The sequence below is a fragment of the Copadichromis virginalis genome, linkage group LG20, assembly GCF_057382275.1.
Source record: "Copadichromis virginalis isolate Kocher_CV1m ecotype Utaka linkage group LG20, C_Virginalis_male_GT1.1, whole genome shotgun sequence".
NCBI lineage: Eukaryota > Metazoa > Chordata > Actinopteri > Cichliformes > Cichlidae > Copadichromis > Copadichromis virginalis.
Genome location: NC_140637.1, coordinates 22520220 through 22547605, shown reverse-complemented (window position 1 = coordinate 22547605; position 27386 = coordinate 22520220). Strand labels below are relative to the sequence as shown.

Sequence of the window (27386 nt, the reverse complement as noted above, 5' to 3'; positions counted from 1 at the left end):
TGGCAGAATGGCAGAGACCATTTAAATTGGTTGGCTTCCTGGCACAGATCTGGCTTTTAAGGGTAATCAATTAATTTTTTAGGAAGTTTAATGTTAGCCTGCTTTATCCATTCCAAAACCAATACTCATGTGTGTTTGGGATCATTGTCCTGTTGGAATAACCAATTATGTCCAAGTTGATTTGAGGTGAGGTTGCTATTTCATTCATTTTGTCTAATGTAACAGTACCACTGGCAGTAAAACAGCCTCAGAGCATGATGCCACCACAACCATGCTTGGCGTTGTAGTGTTCTTAGGTCTGAAGCCTCACCTTTACTTGTCCAAACATGTCTCTTGTCATTGTAGCCAATTGTAGCTTGTAGATTGGAGATCAATCTTTGTCTCAACTGACCATAAACCTTTTCTCTAGAAGGCGTTTGGCCTCTCCGTGTGGGCAGTTTCAGATTTTGGCTGCATATTGAATTGTTTAGTCGTGTCCAATAAGTCAATTGTGATCACTGAGGAGAAGTTAATAGGCCTCGGTCTTGTTGAGTTAAAAGACATCGTAGAATCTTCTGCATCACTTATTAAATAACTAAGTCTGTACATATATATATATATATATCTATATCTATATCTATCTCTCTCTCTCTCTCTATATATATATATATATATACGTATACATATATATATATATATATATATATATGTAGGCGAGTGGCTCCAGCAGGTCCCGGGAATAACATCGGAGATCTCTGTCCAGAAGAGCGCAGTCCTGGGAACAGCTAAGATACTGCGTAGGACCCTCAAGCTCCCAGGCCTCTGGTAGAGGACCCGAGCTTGAAGGATAAACCGCCCGCAGGGGCGTGCTGGGTGTTTTTATATATGTTTTATATATATATATATAAAAAAAAAAAAAACACCCAGCACGCCCCTGCGGGCGGTTTATCCTTCAAGCTCGGGTCCTCTACCAGAGGCCTGGGAGCTTGAGGGTCCTGCGCAGTATCTTAGCTGTTCCCAGGACTGCGCTCTTCTGGACAGAGATTTCCGATGTTGTTCCCGGGATCTGCTGGAGCCACTCGCCTAGCTTGGGAGTCACCGCACCTAGTGCTCCGATTACCACGGGGACCACCGTTACCTTCACCCTCCACATCCTCTCGAGCTCTTCTCTGAGCCCTTGGTATTTCTCCAGCTTCTCGTGTTCCTTCTTCCTGATATTGCTGTCATTCGGAACCGCTACATCGATCACTACGGCCGCCTTCTTCTGTTTGTCTACCACCACTATGTCCGGTTGGTTAGCCACCACCATTTTGTCCGTCTGTATCTGGAAGTCCCACAGGATCTTAGCTCGGTCATTCTCCACCACCCTTGGGGGCATCTCCCATTTTGACCTCGGGACTTCCAGGTTGTACTCAGCACAGATGTTCCTGTACACTATGCCGGCTACTTGGTTATGGCGTTCCATGTATGCCTTGCCTGCTAGCATCTTGCACCCTGCTGTTATGTGCTGGATTGTCTCTGGGGCATCTTTACACAGCCTGCACCTGGGGTCTTGCCTGGTGTGATAGACCCCAGCCTCTATGGATCTTGTGCTCAGAGCTTGTTCTTGTGCTGCCATGATTAGTGCCTCTGTGCTGTCTTTCAGTCCAGCTTTGTCCAGCCACTGGTAGGATTTCTGGATATCAGCCACCTCCTCTATCTGCCGGTGGTACATACCGTGCAGGGGCCTGTCCTTCCATGATGGTTCCTCGTCTCCATCCTCTTTCTTGGGTTTCTGCTGCCTGAGGTATTCACTGAGCACTCGGTCAGTTGGGGCCATCTTCCCAATGTATTCTTGGATGTTCCTTGTCTCATCCTGGACTGTGGTGCTGACACTCACCAGTCCCCGGCCCCCTTCCTTCCGCTTAGCGTACAGCCTCAGGGTGCTGGACTTGGGGTGAAACCCTCCATGCATGGTAAGGAGCTTTCTTGTCTTTATGTCAGTGGCTTCTATCTCCTCCTTTGGCCAGCTTATTACCCCAGCAGGGTACCTGATCACGGGCAGGGCGTATGTGTTGATGGCCCGGATCTTGTTCTTACCATTCAGCTGACTCCTCAGGACTTGCCTGACCCTCTGCAGGTACTTGGTGGTTGCAGCCTTTCTAGCGGCCTCTTCATGGTTCCCATTTGCCTGCGGGATCCCCAGGTACTTGTAACTGTCCTCTATGTCTGCAATGTTGCCTTCTGGTAGTTCAATCCCCTCAGTTCTGACTACCTTCCCTCTCTTTGTTACCATCCGACTACACTTCTCCAGTCCGAACGACATTCCAATGTCATTGCTGTATAGCCTGGTAGTGTGGATCAGTGAATCGATGTCTCGTTCACTCTTGGCATACAGCTTGATGTCATCCATGTACAGGAGGTGGCTGACAACTGCTCCGTTCCGTAGTCGGTATCCGTAGCCAGTCTTGTTAATGATCTCACTGAGGGGGTTCAGGCCTATGCAGAACAGCAGTGGGGACAGAGCATCTCCTTGGTAGATCCCGCACTTGATGGTAACTTGTGCTATGGGCTTGGAGTTGGCCTCTAGTGTTGTACGCCACATCCCCATTGAGTTCCTGATGAAGGCTCTTAGGGTCCCATTGATCTTGTACAATTCTAGGCATTCCAGTATCCAGCTGTGGGGCATTGAGTCATAGGCCTTCTTGTAATCAATCCAGGCAGTGCACAGGTTGGTCAGTCTGGTCTTGCAGTCTCGGCTGATTGTTCTGTCTACCAGTAGCTGGTGTTTTTGGTGTCAGGAGTGGGATATATATATATATATATATATATATATATATATATATATATATATATATATATATATATATATATATATATACATATATATATATATATATATATATATATATATATATATATATATATATACATATATATATATATACATATATATATATATATATATATATATATATATATATATATATATATTAGCCAGTATTTATACTTTTTTAAGTATGAAATGAACAACTCTCTGTTTATTTTTCTGACCGTGAGGAGTATAAAAAATTTTTATTAAACTAAACAAATAGATAGTGAGTTGTCTCCACTATGGACTCTTTGTTAATTGTGAAAAAGTCAACACACTTTGGTAGGTGTAATGTCACATAAAGTACAACTGAAATTATTAGTTCAAAAAGATTTTCAGTTGTTACAATTTGCTGATTTTTGTCTTATGAAATGATAAACTAAGTTTCTTTGAGTTTCTGAGTGTTGGTTGGACTATTTGAATTTTCAACCAACACTAGACTTCCACTAAAATCCATTTTATGCTGATTATCCTTTGTGTCCAAAGAAGACTTTTTACATAATGAATGATTAATCTGGTAAACACATAAATTGGCAGATTAACTGATAATAAAAAAAAAAAAAGTAAGTGTTCCAGCACTACGAACCCACTGTACCCGCTGATCCCACCTTCTGAATTGAATCATATTTTGGAAAAAAAAAAGCAAAGTTTTTTAATGTTGGTTCTGATTCACACAATAACCACATGTGCAATCACACCCAACTCTGCTGGACACTTAAATGTGTTTTGGTCATTTTCCCAGCTGCCTGTTGTTTGTTTTACATAAGCGGCAATGAATAAGATTGAATTCAATTAGTCACATTTGGCTACATTTATGCGCACACAATAACACCACTGCTGATAATGTGAGATAATGTGAGTAAAGCTTTACTCACACAAGCCATTTACACAGTAAGATTACGCGACAACTTCCCCTGATTTCTGCTTTATGTGACTAAAGTGACATTACCGCATCGTAAATGTACTGTAAAGCCCCTTCTTCTCCAAATAAAATGGATAAATGTGATATAAATCTCACATTTACAACTTACATAAAAAAGCTGGCTGTACAACCGCCATGCAATAGTTTGACTTCTTAATGTTAAGCTAACAGCACATAATTATCTCTACCTGATATTAAGCTATCTATTTAACCATGGGTGTCGTTACACTTGTGTGATGTCTCTGTTTTTAGCACACCATTAGTTTCTCTATTATCTTCTTCATCTGCAGCCCAACAAAGAATCCAGTCAGCTGTAGTGAAGTTTCCCCCAGTTTGAATAGGACGATCCCTGAGTGTCAGATGCTGAAAGCTGACTTACTGCAGCTACCTGCTCAATAGCTCATTCTTCTTAGGCAACAAAAAACCCCAACTATGTGAAGCAAAGCTAGTAAGTATGTAAAGTCTCATGTGCAGGAGTAATAAATCAACTGGAGCATGAAGGAGACGTCCATCAAAGGGTATGCACGTGTACACGCTCTCCTGAACATGAAGTCAAACTGAATTTCACCAGGAACAATTCACTTGTGTGTGTGGCTAAAAACTGTGGGGGTAGTGCTAGCAGGCTAATAACAACAGTCCACAAAGTTGCAAATTATGACTACACAGCAATAGCATCCTCCCTTCTGCTGCTTGCATCATTGTCCTGTGCAGTCATAAAACAGCAATATGAAAGGTCAGTATCTCAGACTGGCATAAAAGAGACTTTTTTGCACTCCAGTTGAATTAAAATCTGCACAGAGGCAAAGAGAGAAGGTCAAATCTTGCATTTTTTTGTTGCATTTATTTAATTCTCATGTGCAAACTCTAAAGGATATTCCATTAAATATCTCAGGTACCTGTGAAGTCCTCTGCTTGGAGATGCAGGTCACACAGCTTGTGGATATAACGGATGTACATGTCTTCTTTGTTGACCTCTGATTTGTAGAAGTTCTGATTTTCAAAATAAACACGAATGGTGAATTTGTCTCCCCAATTTTGAAAATATTAATATATGCTTTTATAAAATCCAGAATAAAAACTCATGAAACTTCTCACCATAAGATTGACAGAGCCACCAATTTTCTTGTTCTCCATCTCATCTCCTTTCATGCAGTCCCTATAAATATGACGTGTTTACTTCTTATTGCTCTGCGATTTATTATTAGAAAGCAACATAGTTAAGATGACAACTACATTTTAGCCTACCTGTAATCTAGTATTCGCTCAACAAGTCTTGTGACTGATGTGACAAATGAGATTCCTGTTTCTCTCCAGGTCTCCTGCTCAATCTTCTCCAGCAGGCTGCACAGAAAATACATTAAAGCATTTTTATCAAAGGCGATGAGCACAGAAATGCAACACATATGAATAAATATGTCTGCCAGTCCATTCACCTTGGATACGGACCAAACAGTTGGGTCCTCGGGTGACGACAAAACAAAAAAGAAGCGTGTTAGAAGGAAATACTAATAGAGTGGCATTATCCTGAATATCACTACACAGGCTCGCTAAACACGGGTTTGATGCTTACAACAGGCTGAAGAGCTCTCTGTGATTGTCATCGCCTTTCCCATCCGACACCATGCTGTCCAGCTTATCCATCAGCTCTGCCTCCACCTACACAAGCACAAACACATTCAGCCAAAAGATGTTATGTGACAAAGAGCCTGTCCATCGCTGCAAGCTAACAATGGGTTCATTTCATAGTGCAATGTCATAATTATGCTACCTGTTTGAAGTTTCCATTTTTCCTCTGCTCCCAATCCATCATGTCATGAAAAATTGGGATCATAATATTTCGAACCTCGGTCTGTGGAACCAGCGTAACACCAAGGAAGGGACCCATCATTCCTGGGATGAAGTGTGGCTTATTGTCTCCTGGATTAAGAAGATTCATACAGACAGACCAGTTTGTTTGCACTAATTTCATGGATATACGTAGTACTGTGAAAAGTCTTGAGCCACCTTTTATTTCTTTATACTTTGCTATGAAGTAGCCGAACTTATTTTACTTTTTTAAAGTGGTCTTGAGCAATAGTTCTCCAGGTTTTCTGAGGGTGTTTAATAGTTCTTCTTTGGGCATCAGCTGCTCTGTCATTCATGTTTTTTCCAGTCACTGTACTTGTACATTTTCAAAAAACATTCTGAGAAATCCCTTTTTTTTCTGGGTGGCATGGTGGTTAGCCTGGTTGCTTCCTAGCAAGGAGGTCCTGGGTTTAAATCTACCAATCACCTGCTGGATTTTGTGGAATTTGAATATTTCCCCTGTATCTGTGTGGGATCTCTCCTGGTACTTCGGCTTCCGCCCACAGTCCAAAGACATGTGGTTAGTGGGGTTACATTAATTGGTCATTGAATGGTTGTCTGTGTCTGTGTTATCCCTGCCACAGCCTGGTGACCTCTTCAAGGTGTACACAGCCTCTTACCCTATGTTAGCTAGCATAGGCTCCAGCAACCCCCCAACTCTAAATTGGATGCAGGGTTGCAGGGATGTAAACAGATGTTAAGTAACTTAACACTTGGTTTTTCAAGCATAAAAAAACATGCCTGATTCAAAGAATGAACCTCTGTTGTTTCTACACAACAACAACTTAGCATACAATCAGTTCTAAACTGTATTTTTATGCATGTTGTTGCTAGAAGCATGTCACAAAAACACACTTGTTCTAATTTCTTTTGTTAGCTACAAAAAATACCACAGTTTGATGGGCCTAAACTATATTGTTTTGCTAGCAAGGTGAATCCCAAAGAGCTATTAGCTGCAAACTTGGTATATGAGAAAATGGTGAGTTTTTTAGTGGAATTTGAGGAAATTGGTCAAGTGGAGGACACCTGACATCAATGCATCAGTGGCCACAAGTTTCATGGAGTGCTTAATCCAAATGAAACTTCTGGTTCAAATTGCTTTCAATATGTACAGAGGAGGTCAGGAGAAAGGTAGAACAGCAAGTGTCTACAGGCAATTCTAAAACACATGGAGAATCTGTCATGATTTGGGACCGCATTTCAGCTGGTGGTGCAGCCAGAAAAGTGCAGTCAAGTTTTATTCCACCACACAATACCATCTAAAATGCTTCTGATTGCCTTAGGCTTCATTTTTCAACTTGAAAATGATCCCAAACACACTGTCAATGAAGTAAAAGTGTACATTATCAGTCATGGACTGGCCTCCCCAGAGCCCTGACCTCAATATTACTGAAGCAGTGTGGGATCATCGTGACAAAGAATGGAACAAAAACCAGCCAACATCCAAAGAAGAGCTTTGAACGTCCTTCAAAAAGCCTGGAGAACTATTCTCAGGAGCTCAGGCTGTGCTGAAGAGTAAAGGTGGTCATACCAAATACTGCCTTTCAAGCACATTGTAACTATAAAACTCTGTTTTTGCCTTATAGTCACTATTTTTCATGGATTTTTGCACGTTTCAATAAGTCGTTCCACCCAATTCCCAGTTTTCCTATCAAAATAAACAGAAATGAGGAATGGCTTGAGAATTTTGTACAGTAGTGTAATTGTTAGTGATACATGTATGTGTCTGTGCTAAAAGTGGGCATCACAAACCTAATTTTTGCCACATGCTGAAGAGCTCATATGCCATCATAACTCTCATGTCACCATACCTACAAATAGAACAGCAAAAAGAGATCAAATGTCGAAAATGACATAATTAACACGATGCTTGGAAGAAAGCACACACAATTAAAAAACTCTTACTTATCTAGGACTTTCTTTCTCTTTGCAGGACCTAATGACTCCAGCTGCAGGCTGGGCTGGTTGATGTACAGCACAGTGAGGCTGAAAAAGGAGTTCCACACCTGACAGACAAAGAATTATAAACAAAAGTAAAGAAACGCAACACTGAATGACATTTAAATTGCGCTAGTTAGCTGCTGTGTGGCTTCATGGTGTAGTGAGCACTGGCTGCTCTCCTAACACGCACCTTGAAATCAAAATCTGCATCTGAGAAGTTCTTGTGCAGTGCCGGAGACAGAAACTGTGTTGTCACTACGATGATACTGCAGAAAGCAAACATTACCCTGTCAGCTTACAAAATGAGCTAGGTGCCAAAAATAGATGAAACATTTTGCAACACAAGCGTCACCTTCAGAGTAGGATTATCTGAAGAAAGCCTGATCTAATGGTTGGCTGTATTCCCTTACCATCTCTGGGACAAAGACTGCATGATAGAAATGGAAAAAGCAGACTCACTGACTGGTTAGGAGCCGCATGACACTCCAGTCACGGGGGAAGATAGTCAGTTTCATCAGATTGCGAAACACGCAGAAGATCTTCAACAGGAACTCCTGCAGAGGAATATATTAAGAAAGAGTATGCAGTTCTGAAATGTAGTAAATAGGCCACTGCACAAAGCTTTGAGACTCAGAGAGTTTCCCACCTTTAGTTCCTCCTTGCTGTGGAAGTTGTTGAGTAGATGGTGAAAATGGATCTCCGTCATCTGCCGGAGCAGGGACAGAAGACAGGAAACATACTCCCCCTGCATGCAAGAACATCGCAGGCACAGAAAGGTTAATGAAGAAAAAGATGAACTAAATGGAATTTATTTTTACTGTCCATCAAAGATGCCGCTTGCGCGACAGTTTACCGTTATCTCAGCAGTGCACTGGGGGCATCTTTGTCCTCTGGATGTCTCCACAGAGTGAGATTTGCTCATGATGGACAGAAGAGTTTGCAGCAGCACATCCAGTAAGCTCTCCACCATCATCTCCACCTCCTCCTGAACAGAAGACTCCTGAAAACAAAAACCAAAGGAGTAAACTGACGGATGCAGCGCAACTAAAAAACATTAGCATACAATACGTCAGTATGTGTTAAGTATGCACAGAGAACAGGGATCTGTACCATTGAGCTTGTCTTGATTATTGAAAAAATGCTGCCCAGGATCCCAGAACAAATGAGCAGCTCCCTCTGCTGGCGTAGATGCAGGTGGATGTGATGTAAAACCACTGGCAACAATATACTACGAGATTCTGGCAAAAGGGGAAAGAAAAGAAGGAAGCAAACTGAATATAAAACGAAAAACACACTTTACGCACATTAGATTTGCATGGGCTGAAACTGTCAGACCATGCTGTTCTGTCATCTTCAGAGAAAAACATTTTCTTAAAACCTTCACAATTGTCTCACCGGGGAAGAAAAAGAGGCGGCTCTCGACTGTGCGAGCAATAGACTGCAGCTTGACCACATCCATAGACTGGCCAATGTCCACTGTGCTGGGCATGCTCCCTAGGGTGCCCCTGACATATTCAGCTACCTCCTGAACAGTGAACATCTGTAGCAGCTCATCAAAGATATCAGGGAAGCTGTTCAACAGCGCTGCCTTGAGAGGGAAACAAAACACAGAGCTGCAATTAGTAGAATACATAGGGAACAAAAATTCAGTTTCAAAGATGCTACAAATAAACTGAAAGTCATAATACAAATGAATGAAAAGGCCTTTCTCCATGACATACACACATAAAATGAAAAAACAAATTAAGCCGAAACTCAAAGGAATCCAGCAAATGTGTTGATGCACAAAACGGTTTAGTTAATTTTATATTTACTCTCAAATTAAAACATCGAATCTTTCAGATCCAGGGTCAGGTTGTGCAGCATCTGCTGCATTGTGGAACAAACACAAGGGGGCGCTGTCACTTACTGAGGAGGACGAGAGCCCAGGAGCATGAACACAGAGAGGCATGCAGCTGATGAAAGCCCTAGACTGTCCAAAAATCAAGCCAAGGAGGGCTCAACAGTGGCAGTGAAGGATGGAAGCATCAATCAAAAAAACACAACAAATAAAAGTCACAGGAATAAAAGAAGTTAACAAACTCAAGCAATGAAATATGAATGCAAACTGAGAGTGAATAAAACTGAAAATTACAAAAAAAAATTATAACAAAAGATAAAAATGGCTGGTGAGCAGGTGACATAAGGGGGATTTTGAGAGTAGTTTGAAGCGTGAAGCGTCTGACCTGTGTGAACACCAGATTCTCTGAGCTGCGGCTATCCAGACTCAGGACAAAGCGGATCGACTGGAAAAGCTCTTGGATGCTGGCTCGGAACTGCTCCTCCTCCATCCCACAGGTGGCTCTTGAGTACAGGATACGAGACTGGACGATGAACTTGAACAGATACTCTAACGCCTGAGTTGATTGTTGGGGAGATGTAGATAGGGAGTCAGTTGGTGCTCACTTCATCAGTTTCCAAACAAAGAATGAAACTTGCATGCTGGATGAGTTGAATATTGAAAATCAATACATAAAACAAATGCTTTTTAATCAGGCCCTGTGACAAAGTATCTGTTTAAGAGATTCAATCACAAAGGAAATTCAAAGAGCACATGGAAATGCTGCACTCTGTATGTCATTTTTAATAACTTCCTTTCATTAGCTTTTCTTTCGGAAGGACATCCGCTTCCTGAGGCCTCATACGATGTCACATTATTCCTTATCAGCACATCTGTTTGACCATTTCCTCATGCCATGCTAATTAATCGCTGCAGAATGAGCCAAGGAAGAACCAGAAGCGAATGAGTGCGAGACTTTACCCTCATGGCTTCCTGTATGTGGTCCTGTCGGACGACCTCGGCTGAACGGTCCATGTACCACTTTAGACATCGAACCAGCTCTCTGCAGACAAATTGTCTCAAAGTAAGACACTTTGCGCAAAACCAGAACCTGAGCTTCTTCTTTATTTGTGCTACAGACTAACTTCAAAGAATTTGGTAAATGTTTTTATACTTGTATGCCAAAGCTCCTGCAAAGTGGTTTTGTATGTAGGAGTCCATGACGGGTCTGAAGTGGTAGAAACGGCTGTCCCTGAGCAGGTTAATGATGAAGACCTGAGCACACAAATACATATAAGTTGTAAAACACTTCCTCTACCTAAAAGTCACAATACATATTTTAATTTGTGAGTACAGCTCCTTTCATTTTCTTACCAAAGACTGGAAAACCAGCGGCCCGTATTTATCAGTGTTGTCATCTAAAAGACAGAAGAGCGTATCCAGGACATCTCGCAAGAACTGCAAAGAGAGGGGAACAAAAAGAGCACGTCTCAAAACAAGCATCGCATTAAAGGCTTTACTGCTAACTAAAATAGAAACAAGGACAAAAGAAAAAAGGATAGCCCCGTCATCACAAACATTTTAAAAACATTTCTGTTTTTTTCCTGACACGCTAATGTGACCGCTCGACAGACCAGCTCAACGCAATTTCTCTAAATACTACAAAAACTTTACGTGTATTTTGGATGCACACAAAGAAATCCTACTCCTTAATCACAACAACACAATATTTAGCAAATAAACAAAATAAAATCATAACAGGATAATAAAACAAATGATCTTCAGATATTGTCAAAAAAACTGAACTCAGTAAAGCTACAGTTACAGAAATAATAACCTTGACAATCTCCTCCCCGCTGATTTGGCGTAGTCGACCGAGGATGTCCAACACCCTGTCTGGGTGGGCCTTCCAGTTAAGAAGAGCCAGAAGGTCCACTGAAAGAAAGAAAGCCAAATAAGCTGACCAGGAAGACACAGCATGGAAGAGCAGCATGTATAAGGTGGTAGATTACCATTTTGTGTTAGTTTGGTGGAGCAGAGTATCGTAGAGACCCAGAAGGTTTCTTTGGGGCTTCTCTGGAAGGGCAGGTTAGCAGGTAGGTTGGGGCAGCTGTTAAAGTCCTCCTTACAGCAGGGCAGGCTCAGATAAAGGCCCTGGTTGCTGAAGGTGGCGTTTTCATCACACTAGAGGATTGAAATGGAACAGTAAGAGCTGGACACACACATGTGGACAATTAATATTTAATGAAAGAATACTGCAGCAAAAAGAGCTGCAGTTCTAGTCAATAACAGGGTGGCTGTAGCTGTGGCTTTTGGCAGCTGTTGCTCAGAAGGTCGAGCGGGTTTTACACTAAACATAAGGCTCCTCCAACTTCCATGTCCTTGTGTCCTTGGGCAAGGTACCAAACCCCCCAAACTGCCCCAGATTTATCCATCAGAATACGTGCATGTTAGGAGAAGCCCTGCGTGTATAGTATAAAAGCTCTATGTGAATGTGCCTTGTATATGTAGCGTATTTAGCAAAATATCAGTCAAAAATGGTAAATGGGAAAATGAATTTGGCTCTTCTCTCTGGGAGCAGTAAAAAAAAAAACCAGCCAAGTGCCACACTAGACCTCGGTGTTTCGCTCAGTTATTTATATAATTATGTTTTAATGTGCTAAGTACACATGCATGATCACATATCAAAAACTGACGACATGTCAGGCAGCTAACAAGGATGAGATATTGCATAAAGGCAGGACTTTCACTCGTGTATGAGTCACCTTCTACAGCTGCTGCAGAGCACCACATGTCTGCAGCATCTTACCTTGTACACATACAGCTCATGACTCTCATCTGAGAGTGTGGTCCCATCCTCTCTCATCAGAGGAGTGAAGGCAAAACCAAACAGTTTTTTCTCCCCTTTGTCTTTAGCTGAAAGGAAACACATCACAGTATCCTGAATCATATACTTAACTATGCTGCATAAACCTTGCATACTGTGAGCAATCATCCGAATAAACGTGTGTACTGGGGGTGCCACTGGGTTGCATTACTGACTCACTGGAGCAGTGTCTGAATTCAAATCGTAGGTGGGAGCCTCTGAAACGGTCTATAGGAATGGGCAGCTTGACCATCTCACTCCAGCGAGGACTGTTGTTGTGATACAGGACAAACGAGCGATATTCAGAGGTGTTAGGCTCCCCACTGCCTAAACTGATGCAATCCTGCAAAAAAAGCAGACTTGCTGTAGTTCATATACTGACGATATGGCACGTATTAACTCATGTGCACATGCGTCATACTTTGAGTGTGTCGCCGTCGGCGTAGAGCACATAGAGCGTGACTTCGATGTTCTTCTGGACACTTTTGCCGCCCCTCTCAAACTCCCCCCGCTCCAGGGTCAGATACAGGTCGTTGCGTGTGTCACCTAGGAAAATTAAACAGCCCGAATTTTACTTAGAGGGGAAATGATTTCACAGATTTGTCAGAGAGAACGCTGCTGTTCGTGAGAGAGAGAAAAATGATGAAGCCTTTTGTGGCTCCAGAGGGACTTTTGAAAATGTGACTGCCTCAAGTAAGATCACTTTGAGGTCAGCTGAGTATGAAAAAATAATCTGGAAGTTTGGAGTTGGAAAACAATTAATCTGCATTAGGAAGGCAAAGACATCTCTGAAATTCCCCAACTATGACAACAACCCTGTCTCCAGCCATGTTCATGCGAGCCTCTGCTCCACAGAGGAAGTGTGAGCGGTCAACATAAATTAAGCCTTCATGTGGACTTGAATGTGCACTGTATGTCGCATTCTCCTCAATGCAAAGTGACCCCACTGAGTTGCAATAAACCAGCTCATGACTGCCTCAGCACCTTTTGTTCGGTCAGAGTTTAATGAAAGAAATATCAGTAGCAACAGTGCATGCAGATATTGCAGTTATTTATAAAATCAGATTATAGTTATTTATATCAAGTCATTTCCTTGGGGACAGATGACTCACAAGGAGTGATATTGGGAGGTATTTCAGGCTAACTGGAAATAAGCTGGAGAGGGGAGGAGAGGACAGGATTATGCATTCTCAGTAGACACAAAGCACTGCAATGTCAGCTGATGAAATATTCCGAAATAAACACACTTCTCCCTTTTCTCTTTCTTTGAGTTATCTTTAAAGACCTCTGCTCTTTAAAATCTGCTCTGCACCTGACCTACATTCTGATCTCGCGCAGAGAGAGCGAAGAACGTAGAGTCTACAAAACACCAGGAGTGGAAAAAGTACTTTGCAGTGGCAACAACATAGCATAACGCCATTTCAATTAAAAGTTTTACTTACTTATTATGTAAGTTCAAGTACACAGAGAACACAAGCTGAATGTACTTGGTATAAAAGGGAAAGTCTTTTTCCTGCAAAAAATTGTTTTTGTGTGTCACGCGTATAGACTCACTGGCCACTTCATTAGGTATACCTTACTAGTACTGTACATTACCCATTTTTACCTTTAAAAGAGTCTGAATTCTCAATGGCCAGGTTTTCCACAATCCAGCGTTGTGGAAAACGTTCTTCAGAGAAAACGTTCTTCAGAGATTTTGGTCCATATTGACATGACAGCATCACACAGTTGCTGCAGATTTGTCAGCTGCACAATGATGTAAATCTTGCATTTAAGCACACTTCAAGGGGGCTTTATTAGACTGAGATCTGGTGACTTTGGATGCCATTGAAGTACAGTCAACTCATTGTCATGCTTGGAAAAACAGTTTATGATGATTGATGTTTTGTAAAATGGTGCTTCATCCTGCTGGAAGCAGTCAACAGAAGATAGTATACACAGTGGTGATAAATGGATGGACATGGTCAGCAACAATACACAGGCAGGTGGCGTTTAAATGATGTTCAGCTGGTGCTAATGGCCCAGAGTGTGCCAGGAAAATATCCCCCACGCCATTATGTCACCACCACCACCATCAGCTTCAACTGTTGATACAGAACAGCACGGATCCGTGCCTTCATGTTGTTTTGGCCAAATTATAAGAAATTGACTCTCATTAAAACAAACAACATTTTTTGTGATCTTCAATTGCTTGTTTTTGGTGTGCTTGTGTGAATTGTTGCCTCAGTTTACTGTTCTCAGCTGACAGGAGTGGCATGTGTGGTCTTCTGCTCCTGTAGCCCATCTGCTTCAAGTTTCATTATGTTGTGGGTTCAAAGATGATCTTCTGGATACCTTGGTTGTAGCATGTGCTAATTTGAGTTACAGGTGCTCTCCTGTAAGTTCAAACCAGCCTGGCATCAACAAGTCTGAAGAAGAATAAGGTTATCCTCGTTCTCTGTAAAAAGTGGGCATGGCTTTGTGGGAAAACCTCCTTAGACTGGCAGTTTCTGAAATACTCAAAAACAACCATGCCATCTTCACCGAAATCACATTTCTCACCCATTCTGATACGGAGTTTTTCAGCAGATCATTATGACCATGTCTGTACACTGGGTTGTCGTTACATGATTGGCTGATTAGATATTTCCGTTAACATGAAGCAGAACAGGTGTACCCAACAAAGTGGCCGTGGAGTATATAACATTAGATTTGTAATCCGCTGGTTTTAACTATTTTATACAGAGAGCTTCAAACTCTCTAAGCAGGGAGGGCTACAGTAGAATCATCTCTAAACAAAGATTACTTAAAGACTCCTGAAATGTGATGCAAGCTCACTGATTTCATACACTTTGTACAAGCGCTATGCTTTATAAATTGTACCATATTCTAAAGTAAAGTCCTGATAAATAGTACCGTCATTCTTCTGTCAGCTAAACCACCTACAGACATCAGCAGGAAAAAGTACAATGATATGTGGGGGTACCAAGCAGCATCAAATGAAAATGTTCTACCGTAGTGCAAGTACCTTAGTGGAGTACTGGAGTAAATGTACTTACTGTGTTATTTTCCACTAGTGCAATATGCTACTCACACCTACATGTTTTCCAGTCTCTATCCAGATTGGAATAGCTATAATAACATGCCTGTAAACCGAGCAACATGACCATTCACGTATATTGGCATTCATTTGCCGGTGTACACACAAAGCAAAGGGTTGGTTTTTGGTCTAATAGTAAGACTGGAGAGTTCTTTGCTTGGACCAGTAATGAGGTGGAACTGTTCCTGTATATTTGGAAAACAAAGATAATCAATTGCCAGAGAAGGACAAGACAAGAATTACCCATAAAGGATTAAACAACTGAAGGTGTGTGAGCCAAGCTAAAACCTTTTGGATTAATTTATGTGACTTATAACATCCAATCAGGAGGCGAATGTCAAGTTTTCTTTGCTACCTGCTCAGATGATTTTCGCTTTTTGATGCTCTAGTGGATGCCAGGCATTAAAACAGTAAAGGTTGCATGTAGTTAGATGTTTTAACAGTTTAAAGCTGAGGCTGTACACTGAACTTCTCTTTGTCCATTATAGCCCTCTACTTTTTGCCTCCTTACCTGGCAAGATGACATCTGGGAAACCCAGTTTGCGTGTAAGTGCCAAAGCCCTGTTGAACACAGCCTGGTTCTCCCGTCTGATTTGCTCCAGCTCACCTCGCAGCAGCTGCAGGGAAATGATGAGGCCTGGAGGCAGGGGCAAAGGGATGGTGGGCATAAATGATCGTGTGTAAATTGGGAAAAGGGCAAATGAAGAGGTGTGAGGTCGTGGGTGGAAATCAGAATCGAATAAAAGACAGCACAGGGACAAAGAAGAAGAGAGATGTAAGAAGGGAGGGACAGAGGGGTATTTAAAGGACATTAGTCAGAATGTGCGGGAGGAGAAGACAGACAGAAGAGTGAATGGAGAGACGTGATCAGAGCCAGAACATAAGGAGGGAGGGAAAAATTGGGTTCTGGAATTACACAAAGAATCGAGGGAAAATATGGGTTTTGCACAAATCCGGGGACGTATTATTGTGAGGCTTGAGTCTTAAATAACCTATGAGATACTCATAGGGAGAGATGTAACAGTGAATTATGAAAGATCAACCCTTACAGTCTCTCCACTTTTCAATATTTCACAAAGCAAGACGGTTTAACGAGACTCGAGGCGATCTTTTGAAAGCAGAAAACAAATTGGCTGAGTTGCATGTGCTGCATGTGTTGCATACAGTTGAATATAAAGGTCTTTTGTTTTCATTAAGAAGTTTATAGTTAAACAGACCCATTTTTAAGTACAGTTGTAAAAAAGTTACAGATAAAATTGTCCAAAAAACCCCCATAAAACTAAGTTTAAATAAAACTGGGACACCAGAGCCCATTTAGAACAGACCGAGGAGTCCTGTGAGCCGAATCACAGGACAGTTTTCCACTGCCCACTAAATTGTGGACAACTCTGGGTGTCTGTTTTAAGAGGAATGGGTATTAGCAAGCTTGTTATCAGTGCACAATTAGATAGCCAGAATGTGTGGAGGTATATTTGTGCACACTGGAAGGCTATAGACAGCATGCCATTCAGTTGTTATCGTTAAGGAAAAGCCTTCTTGATTCAGCAATACAATGCCAACATAGATTCTTCTCCACAATGAAAGATTCCCAGCGCTAAACTGGCCTCCTTGTAGCAGTTGACCTGTCAACTACTGAAAATATTTAAAATATCACAAATCAGAAATACAACAAATGAAGTCCCTGAAAAGCTGAAATATAATATCAACAGTCTGCTTTCAAAACACCAGCAATTTGTCTTGTCAGTTCCCAAACACTTACAGAGTTTTGTTGAAAAAAAGAAGTGATGCAACGTGGTGGTAAACATGCCCCTGTCCCAGCTTCAGAAATGTGTTGTTGGCTTCGAGATGAGCTTAATGTTCTTTTTTTTTCTCTTTTTTAAAAAAATGTGTGCTGTTTGTTTACAATTTTGAATTAAATATGGGAAGTTTTGTTATTGTTTACATCTAACTAGCTTTTTTTGGAAACAAGGCTATATTTGTATTTTTAATTTAAAGAAGAAAAGAAAAGAAAAGAAAAACAGAGGTGGAAATTTAATGGGAGATCAGCAGAAACAGCATATTTACCATAGTTGGTGCTGGGGGCTGAATACTTGGTGTTAGACTTGCGGATGATGTTCTCATGTACCTGGTACCATTCGTTCTCATTGTTACATCTGGAGAGAAAGACAGTTGGGGAAGGCTGTTAACAACACACCCATCAGAGGGTCCAGATGGATGGTTCAGGACTGTGTGTATGGGGACTGCACGAGCAGCATGAGTCCCAGAGCCGATTTCCTCCTGAAGAAAAGGTAGCAGCAGGGGGAGGTGCTATCAAGCAGCACATTAGCCGAAATGCACAGCGCACTAAGCAAACCTGACAGTCAGCTCTCTACCAGCCTTTTTCATTACTGTGGGCCCAAAGGCCCCTGGGAAAGGCATGGGGAAATGCACATACTAGAGCGATATAAGAGCCGACAGTTTGGAGGCAGCTCAGCACTGAATCACTGCTTCCTTTTTAAAGGGAAGGGATCTTTGTGTCCACCGAGAAAGCCAATAAAAACGGCGGTTTTCTATTCGAGAAATCTTTATTTCACACTGAGCTGCTGTATGGTACTCCACAAGAAAAACAGAACGTAACTGGATGGCAAAGTGTAAAGACGATCACTGACCGGGAGCGAGCTCAGAGAAGGAGAGTGCAGATACGAGGAGACACTCTAACTGTTGACTGACAAGAAAATATGCTGAGCGTGGCGTTATTTTTGCTTTGTCCTCTATCTTTGCTCAATTATCTATGTGTCATCTCTCTCGGCCTCTTCCCCTCTCCTTCTCTGTGTCTCCTTCCTTCGCTGGGCTGGCTGGTGTACAGGAGTGTCTTTCTGTGGCAAAGCCTAACAGAAGCAGCCAGATTCACAACATGCCAAGTGCCCTATCTCAGGCCCAGGGTGAGAAGCTATTGATTTTCCAGAGGACGCTTCATTATCATTCTGGTCAAAAACACACCAAGCATCAGCAGTGTAACACTAGGTTGTCATGCTCAACATTTCGAGAACATTTACAGATTCCTGCTGCTCCTCACAGACTCGTTAACCCTATATTCACAAAAGCAAGAAGTCTTACAGCAATGAAAAGGCTAAGCAGAAGGAGAAGAAAAAGAAAAAGAAGAATAGCTTCAGTGGTATATTTACGTATAAACTTTGAGCACAAAGTCCTTCTCCTCTTTGAGGTCGGTGATGGTGTGGAAAACATCACTCATGGCAAGTACAGCGCAGCCATAAGGTCGCCTATACTGCACATGCGGTGGGCCTTTCTTTGAGTCATTCAGCAGCATTCGGCCTGTAAAACAAACAGAGAAATAATTTGCTAAGAAGAACCACTAAAAAGTTATAACCATGAGTAAGACGTCATCATACACTTGTTATTTACCCGTTCTTATGACATGTGCAACAATGTACAGGTCTCTCTTCAAGTCTTTGCTGCTTAGGTCCTACAGAGAGGCAGGAAAACAAATGTTAACAGATTCAAGAAGGAACAAAAAAGTAAAAAAAAGTACAAATATCTTACCGTGAAGAGAGCACACAGGCGATCAACCTTCTCTGGATTCTTTGGTCCTCCATTTTTGTTCAGTTTCACCATGAACTTTTCGCTGCAAACGAAGCCAAATCACAGTTTCAGAGTGTCTGACAACCACAGAATGCCTCAATCTGCTGGGCAGAGACTGTGTGTAGATGAGCATGTATGTTTGTGCTCTTGAACAGATACAGTTTGTACTTTACTGTAAGCCCATTCAAGGCTGTTATGTGCGCGCTGAGGCTCCTCGGTGTACCTGATCTGTTTGGCCTCGCGACTGTCGTACAGAGAAAAGAAGACATCTGCATCCTCGCTGATGCTGTTGTAAGTGAAGCTCTTCAGGTTGATGAAGAGGTGGTGCGACACAGGGACACGGCAACCGTCACCATGGCGCTGTCTTATGCTATCACCCTGAGAACGAAAAAGAAAGTGACCGCTCACAAGACCACACTGCAAGCGAGGCCAAATACCTGCCACTCTGTATATAGATATGTTTATTAAACAGATCAATGGAAGTATTGAAACTGTTGAAAAATTCATAAATAAGCTTTACAGTGTTGTAACTAGAGTCTATTTATAGTGGAGTCAGTAGAGATGAACGATTTCATCCCAATTAGGATGTGAAAAGATGAACAGAGTGATGGAAAATTGGTGGCTTTGCTATAAGGGAGGGTGCAATATCCTGTGTTTATATAATGTATAAGTTTAACAATGAAAAGATGCATATGTGAATGCACAAAATCCACAAAGTTTATAAGACCTCTGAAACTCACATATTTACTTGTTAAGCTAAAGTGCGCTTACAAGAAGACACTGTGCTTTTACTGTGCTAACAGCAGTTTATGCTTATGTAAATCTTTATAGCTATCGCACTAGTTTCGCTCTTCTTGGGCCCAAAGCCAGACAGACTTTACAGCGCATCCCCAAACAAAATGCAACGTGTCTTTAAAATAGTGTTCCCACACGAGAGAAAGCTATGATATGGCCTACAGCACCATTTGTGCATGCACTGGGACATATGTGATTCCAGTGGGAACCAGTCCTCACACCCTGGCAGTGTTGGTGTCAGTTGGTGTCAGGTTCTCACCAGTATTATAGGCACCGAACACCAAAGAGTCTAAATGTGATAGCCTTAGTGCCAGAGCAGTGGCCTGACTTCAGGACGCTCATTTGCGACAGAGTGTTTGGAAAAGAAATGAAAAATGAGATGTGCTGATGAAAAATGAGCTGTGACGTGTTCGTGATCACCACTGAAATGGCCGTACCTGGTTTGTGCTTTGCTGACCACAATGTCTGCTGGATACATGCTAAAAAAGTTCAGAGGAAAAGATGTCAGATCAGTGAGTCCATTGTTGTTTTTTCATCCCACACAGCTTTGAACTTATTTACCTTACAGGAGCTTCAGACAAACACCACCTGAGCGATGCCCTGGTTGATGCTTCAAATCTGACAAAATTTCACCTACGTACATTGCCGAGTGGCTACGCTAGTGTTCCTGTAGCGCTAAAAGAAGCCCACATGAGGCAAAACGTGAGCATGTGGGAGAGAAGAGGACAAAGCCAGTATCGCCCACACACCCCCCTTCTCTGCTCAGCAGCCTAAAAGAACTCCTCTACTCCCATCCTTCAGGAGGTGCCAAGGTCTTGTGCCCTGCCAAAGACAAGCTCACTTTCATCGACAGAGTCAGGAGGCTTTCTGGCAAGGAAGACCTGCGCTGTTGTTTCTGGACAGAGCATTTAGTGCACAAACATTCAGCGTGCAAAGCTGAGAAACATGGCAAGGGGATAATGGGAGGCTGCAGGGCAGTTGGAGAGTGTTTTCATCAGCATATGGTGCTTCAGCCACTGAAAAGAAAGGATCTCCCTCCCAGATAGCAGTCTCCAGCAGCATTACATTAGATTTCGTAACATCTGTGCTGTAATCACACATTTCTAAAATTGGATCTGCTTCAGCAAGTCTCCTCTGTGTGTATAGATTTGGAAGTCCCACATCACTACAACTAAAGCACATTTGAGACATGACTTATTCATGGAAATGTGTCTCTGGTCTGGTTCTTGGCTTAAAGCAAGCAAGACTTAAATCTGCAATTTATTTTTAAAAAATAACAATTAAATATTCATTTGCATGTACTGTACTTTTCCCACAGCCTCACCTGGGCCTGTCACTTTGCATTATGTATGCATTACTAGTTAGATTACAGCATTACAGTCACGTGCATGTAAGAAAAGGGACACATTCAATATGGCTGTAAGATAAGCATAAAGAAGAAGTCACATGACGCAGCTCCAACAACTGAATCGTGCAGTCTCTGGTGAGTCACCTTGCTATGGATGATTTGATAATCGGTACATTCACACATCACTACAATAACACAATCCTATCCTATATGGAAAAACAGCGTGTGCAATGGCAAAAAAAAAAAAAAAAAAAGCGCTCGGTAGGTAAAAAAGGATAGAGTGCAAAACAGTGAGTCATGCCTACATATATAGTTTATCCATGCTGCAGGGACACATTTAATTGCATTTTATCATCCAAAGAATACAAATGCACTGCACTGACTTATTCTGTTTAATAATTAAAGGGATGTGTTTGTACAGCGTGAATTGGTTCAACAATATTTCCAGCCAACATACCAGTTTGTATAGCTCTGATACGCTGATCTGATCCGGATCCACCATTTCAAACTCTTTTCTGGGAACAAGGTCTAAGCCAAGGTGTCTGATGGGAGAGGGATTTGGTGTGAGTAAAGAAAAACAGAGGGGGGAAAGACATTAGAGGTTTTAGCTCAAATGAAACAAAGGTGTCATATCACCATAATAAAATCTGCAAACATTCCTTAATAACAGTGGTTCTGAGTGCACACCACTTACTCCACAATTTTCATCAAGTTGAAATTTACCTGAAACTTAGCATAATAATAGTCACTATAAATCCATATAAAGCTCACGAATAAATCCAAACAAAACATACTCGGGAACATTAAATAGCAATTGCTAAGATTGCTAAGCGATTGCCTGATTTGTTACAGATTTAGCAGCTAATTTTCCTCACGTGAATCTTGGTTAGCTGACATAAATATATACAGTACGGAGCAGAAATACACAAGAGAAACACCTGCCCTTAACCATTTTAACCCAAATAAACCATATACTGTGTACAGGTTGGTGTATCACCCACACAGAATAAAAAAAAGTTAATTTTTTTAAGGCTACAGCACCACATCCAGCAGACAATATTAGATCATTTTATTCCAGCAGTTCAGTAAGACATTTCTGTCATCCCTGGAAACCCGTAGTAGAACGAGGATTTATGGGTTTGAATGGTACTTAACCACTCAACATGAGTTTGCATTATAGTAACCCACTAAAGGGGTTAAGAACAGTACTGGAATAATTGTGCTCTGTTGCCAGGTACAGTTGTCTCATGTGGTTGCATCTCATACTGTAACTCTTGACTTAAGCAAAACTGTGCAGCCTTAACTCGTGAAGCACTCTGCGCGGACCATGAAATTAGATCACTGCAGCTCTCAGATCAGCATGCACCACACACTGACCTCAACTCGCATGATAAACGACTCCATACTTTAAGAGTTTGTATATTTGATTCCAAGCACGATATGCACAAATATTGACCAAGTAAAGTTGTTTAAAGTGAATTTTATGACCAAAAATCTCTAAATCTGTTTTTAAACTGACAGATTTTCCCTCCACCTAGAGCTCTTCCTTGGCTGAACTGAAACCCTCGCATCATTATTTCTGTTATGGATGCCTGTCACAGCTCAGTTGGAAGGGGTTTGAAACTGGCAACAGTAAGAATATGGCTTTACAGTTCCTCCGGGGGGATTTGCATTGACTTTAAGCTGCTTCAGATTCACTCATCTGCTAAATGACCATAAAATTACATCACAGCAATGCTCTTACACACCCACTCATCCACTGTGGCAGATCTCTCCAGTGTCATTTGTATTTATTTTTTTATTCTTTGGTGGCCAGTAGTTTGAAACAAATGTTTGCTTTATAGCATGACTTCGCTTAACCCACTCTCTTAATCTCAGTGCACTCAGTGCGAGTGTTACTCACTCATTGCCCCAGTCAAGCCGTACGGTGATGTGGCGCTTGATCTCGCGAGTCTGGTCTTGGGCGAGGTGACCCTGGATCAGCTGCCGACGAAGGTCAATGAGCTCATTCATCACATGGCGCAGTTTATGGAATAGATCTACCTTGTGTTTCTGTATTTAAAGAAGGCAAAAAAGTTAGGTTTGGGATATACAAATTCACCAAAAAAACCAAGAGATTAAAAACTCTCTCTCCATGGGTCTGAAATAAGAATTCAGTGATTTCATTTTACATTCAGGCCAAACAGGAGATCAAGACAAAATCATGCTTTGAATCCAGGCCTCTGCCAGCCCGTGCAGGCTGCAGAACAATATGTGTTGCAACTGAGTTTCAAGCCCACTGGTTTTGTTAATGAAACGGGAAAAAAAAATACAGTTCCCTCACAAATCTGCTTTGACCTCATCACAGTAATGAATTTCATCACCATCTCTCATGGACCAAGAACAACAGTTTTAATTCAGGCATTCTCTGTTCTCCCTAATGGTATGACAAGCCCACATAACCACCCAGGTTTGTTTACATAAACGCAAAGATTAAACACCACTACGATGCCAATATAAATTTAATGAGGATAAACACTACATGCTTTCAAAGGCTGGTAGCTGCTGAAAACAAAGATTTTTGTCAGGGTTGATGAGCCCTTTCAGACTGCTATTTACGTGCATTATAATGGATACACAGCTATGCTTAGGCCATTGCTCCCGGAAGTAATACCATGAATTCTAATTGGCAACAATAAGGTGAAATGTATCAACATCTAGCCAATGCCGCATCCTACAGGGGGGTGAGCACCAAAACCAGCACTGTTAAATCAGGGCTTCATATTAGTCGAGCTTCAGAGGAAGTTACATCACCACTCCAATGCCGGAGGCTGCTTAGTTGCTCAGAGCATGAGCAGTCCTCAGTGAGAGGTTATGTAAAAACTCGTTGCCTGTTCTGCAACATAGCCGCTCAGCTCCCGAACTCAAAACCCTACCAACCACTTCTGCCTGCCCCCTCGACACTTAGCAGGATTAAGGATGCTTTAGGTTTCCAGTAATCACTTTTTGCCCGGCAAAGTAAAGGCTGAGTGAAGGTGGTGGATCTTAAGAAAGGCAGGCCAAGATCAATAAATGGCAGAATGACACAGCATGAAATTGCATACGACAGGTCTGTAGGCCATTATCTGTGTCCAACCACCATGTCTGTTCTACATAGATAGTACATGAAAATACAGGGTGACAGTCAGAACGACATGGAGTGGAGAAATATCTTAAGGAGATGTCGCAGGACTATATTTCTAGCGAATCACTACTTCTGTCGGCAAAACCTTATTTTACCAGGTGTTGAATTGTGAGCAGGAAAGAAAACATGATTCCATCAAACCACTTAGGGGAATGCAAATGAAGCAACGGTGGATGCATTTTCTTTGCGAAAGCTGTTTTGTCAAATCCCTTGGAAATCTTAGTAATCTCAGGTCCACACGCACATTTATTGCTTGGTGGTTTGTTTTGATATAAGCAAGATGTACTGTAATATACCGCTACTGACCACATAGAGCTGCTTCCACAAAACGCCCCATTCCTGCAGTGTGGAGGTGGTCTCTGTGATAATAGGGTCCTCGAGGGGTACCACCGTCTCGCACAGCCTACAGCGAAAAAACATGAATTTCAAATCAATCCCTGAAGCATCAATACAACTGGTACAAAAAAATATTCATACTACACAATATGAAGACTCGTCTTAAAATTGCAGCATTTGCCTCTTTATTTTAGAAAAGCTGCATAATGAAAATGTTGTATTTAGCATGAAACTGTGTTTTCAACATATAGTTTTCTTTTTCAGCTGTTCTTTTGTAGGTTTGCTGCTGTGCTTGGGATCATTGTCCTGCTGCATGAGCCCTAGACTCTAAAATACTTTGGTATACAGAGGAGTTCGTGGTCAACTCAACGACTGCAACATACTCAGATTTTGTGGCAAATCCGGTGCGTAATGGCCAAACATCTCCACTTTGGTCTCGTCTGTCCAAATGACATTCTTCCAGAAGTCTTGTGGTTTGCTAAGATGCAGCTTTGCAAACATAAGCCGTGCTGCCATGTCCTTTTTAGAGAGAAGAGACTTTCTCCTGGAAACCCTTCTAAGCAAGCCATACTTAAATATGGTCTGACACTAGGGTGAATTTGCTTGGACTTTCACTCCTGAGACAATGAGCAGCTTTCATGAATGCTTTCTTATTCCTCACTGTACCATGATGGACTCTGTATTGCTTGGAAATGGCCTTATAACCCTGCCCACACTGATGAGTAGCAACGGTTACTTCTTTAAGATCATTGCTGATACCTTTCCTCCTTGGCACTGTGTTAATACACACCTGAATGCCCCAAACCATAAAACTGCAAAAACTTCTGCTTTTACACATTTGCTGATGATTAGTGAATAAAATGCATTTGAGTAGCTGCACCTAGCTGCTACTTAACCTACCAGTAAGGGAGTACTTAGTTTTGACATGCTCTTTATGGATTTTGACTCAATTTTTTGTTGGAATAAATAATAACACAATATAAGATGTCATGTTTTTCTAGCTCATCTCAGATTATATTTATTGTAAGACCCGCCAAGGACCACGTGATTTTTATTATGTTCTGATATGTAAAATCTTAGAGTTGAAAGAGGGTTCACTTTGTTTTACCATGACTGTACATATGATAAATGATTAATAGAGAACAATAAAAAGAAATGCCTCTCTTTTAATAAATTCTTTGGTGTTATCTAAAACATATTCTGAAGTAGGTCACATCAAAGAACATACACTATTTCTATTGTACACTATCAGATTTAAATTATAATATCAGTATGAATACTGGAGATCCTGGTGTTGGTATCACACTGAAACTTAATTTAATGGTATTTCCCACTCCCAGCTGTCTCCAGATTAGCTAAGAAATGGGTGAAGTCACAATTACACATCAATATAACTGTTTCAATGAGGAATTATGTAATTATTCTCTGAATGCAGTTAGGAAACAGGGTGGAGCTAGCCAATAAAAACCATAACACTCATCCTTCTTGTGTGACCACATTCATGGGGAAATATTAAAGCAAAGGTTAGATGCTTGTGAAGCTCTGGCTTCCAACTTTTATACTGTATAACATTTTAGAACAACGCAGGCATCTCCATTCGTTGCACAGTGAGTGGGGGTGATTGTCTGTGGTGGGGATGCTTTGGGAGAACTACACAGATGCAGTAGGTGTGTCAGCTCATTAACTCCATGAGACAGCAAAGCAGATTTCCCAAACTGCAGCTCCTGGAGCGAGGAAGTATAATAATGTCAATTTTGAAGCCTGTACTTTTAATTGTTTCGGTGAAAATGAGAGTTTTCCTGCTATGTGGTAACTCAAATGGAGGATGGTGATATAAGAGCAAACTCCTGATTCACACTGAGCTACAGACACAGAGCTCTTCTGCCTGTTTTTCTCTGTTCCGTTCTGGCCCCGCACACCCATGGCCGGCTATAGTTACCAGATGCATGTAGAGGACTGCAGTGTACAGTGTGTGTGTGTGTGTGTGTGTGTGTGTGTGTGTGTGTGTGTGTGTGTGTGTGTGTGTGTGTGTGTGTGCGTGCATGTCAGCAGCTGTCAGGTGGTAATTCTCCAGACGATGGCATTGTCACTAATCAGTGGTGAAGCAAAATTAGATGGCAAAGGAGGGAGGGATCTGCATCCACTGACATTGATCAGTTGATTAATCAGTATCACACTGGCTGTGTAATGAGAGAAAGAAAGCTCCATCAACTCTATCAGCGCCAATAGATCTGACCAGTAAAAACAAACATATCACCCTCTTGTCATCCAGCAGTATGTCTCAATAAAGGCCTGATTTTGATGGTGATGGATCACTGCTGCTGAAGTTGTACATAACATCATTGGCAGTGTATTTCGAGCAGCACACGCCCTTCTAAATGAAATTCTCAGTACTGCAAAGGATTTTACTTTAACTGTGTCAACTTAAACATAAAAAAGTCATTTACACATGATGACATGTTTCTTTTATGCAAAAGGTGTTCCTTCACCCTAATTTTAGTGAAGCTATTGGGATTGACGCTGGCAGAAGGGCTTGCCAATATAAATCTGTCAGTCCCTGACACGCTATGCATACCTTTAGAAATGCTCCAAATTAGGCTGAATGAGAGTAAAAAGCACCATAATTATCATAGTGATTGTTTCCAAAACAATACACTTTATCTCTTACTGATGGAGAAAACTCTATAAATCCAATTATGCCACAAAACAGTCCAAAAAACATAATTAGTTTTATTTACTAGCAGATCAACTCCTTAAAGCCACCCGCTGTTAATAAAAAGACTAAATTGGACTCTCAATTGGACTCTTACAGTGAAAATTGTGCAGGGATTCAAGATCACGTGCAAAGACAAGCAAACAGCAA

The 27386-nt window shown here is 41.6% G+C and overlaps 1 protein-coding gene across 3 annotated transcripts in view; it reads right to left on the bottom strand.

Annotated features, from left to right (window-relative positions):
• Positions 1-27386, bottom strand: part of LOC146684818 (dedicator of cytokinesis protein 3-like) — a 57302-nt gene that overhangs the window by 13486 nt on the left and 16430 nt on the right. For all 3 annotated transcript variants that reach the window (XM_085444793.1, XM_085444794.1, XM_085444795.1), the window contains exons 5-37: positions 24494-24590; positions 22928-23076; positions 21482-21566; positions 20114-20155; positions 19105-19259; positions 18843-18924; positions 18705-18765; positions 18467-18614; positions 17367-17455; positions 15814-15939; positions 12645-12769; positions 12404-12566; positions 12167-12273; positions 11370-11541; positions 11195-11292; positions 10732-10815; positions 10532-10632; positions 10339-10420; positions 9764-9934; positions 8934-9126; positions 8649-8776; positions 8392-8538; positions 8185-8283; positions 7998-8092; positions 7729-7804; positions 7503-7603; positions 7350-7408; positions 5521-5669; positions 5323-5408; positions 5186-5212; positions 4998-5093; positions 4848-4908; positions 4649-4742 (exon numbers count right to left, since the gene is read on the bottom strand). In XM_085444793.1, the coding sequence (XP_085300919.1) occupies positions 4649-4742; positions 4848-4908; positions 4998-5093; positions 5186-5212; positions 5323-5408; positions 5521-5669; positions 7350-7408; positions 7503-7603; positions 7729-7804; positions 7998-8092; positions 8185-8283; positions 8392-8538; positions 8649-8776; positions 8934-9126; positions 9764-9934; positions 10339-10420; positions 10532-10632; positions 10732-10815; positions 11195-11292; positions 11370-11541; positions 12167-12273; positions 12404-12566; positions 12645-12769; positions 15814-15939; positions 17367-17455; positions 18467-18614; positions 18705-18765; positions 18843-18924; positions 19105-19259; positions 20114-20155; positions 21482-21566; positions 22928-23076; positions 24494-24590 (3548 nt within the window). The remainder of the gene's footprint in view (positions 1-4648; positions 4743-4847; positions 4909-4997; positions 5094-5185; positions 5213-5322; positions 5409-5520; positions 5670-7349; positions 7409-7502; positions 7604-7728; positions 7805-7997; positions 8093-8184; positions 8284-8391; positions 8539-8648; positions 8777-8933; positions 9127-9763; positions 9935-10338; positions 10421-10531; positions 10633-10731; positions 10816-11194; positions 11293-11369; positions 11542-12166; positions 12274-12403; positions 12567-12644; positions 12770-15813; positions 15940-17366; positions 17456-18466; positions 18615-18704; positions 18766-18842; positions 18925-19104; positions 19260-20113; positions 20156-21481; positions 21567-22927; positions 23077-24493; positions 24591-27386) is intronic.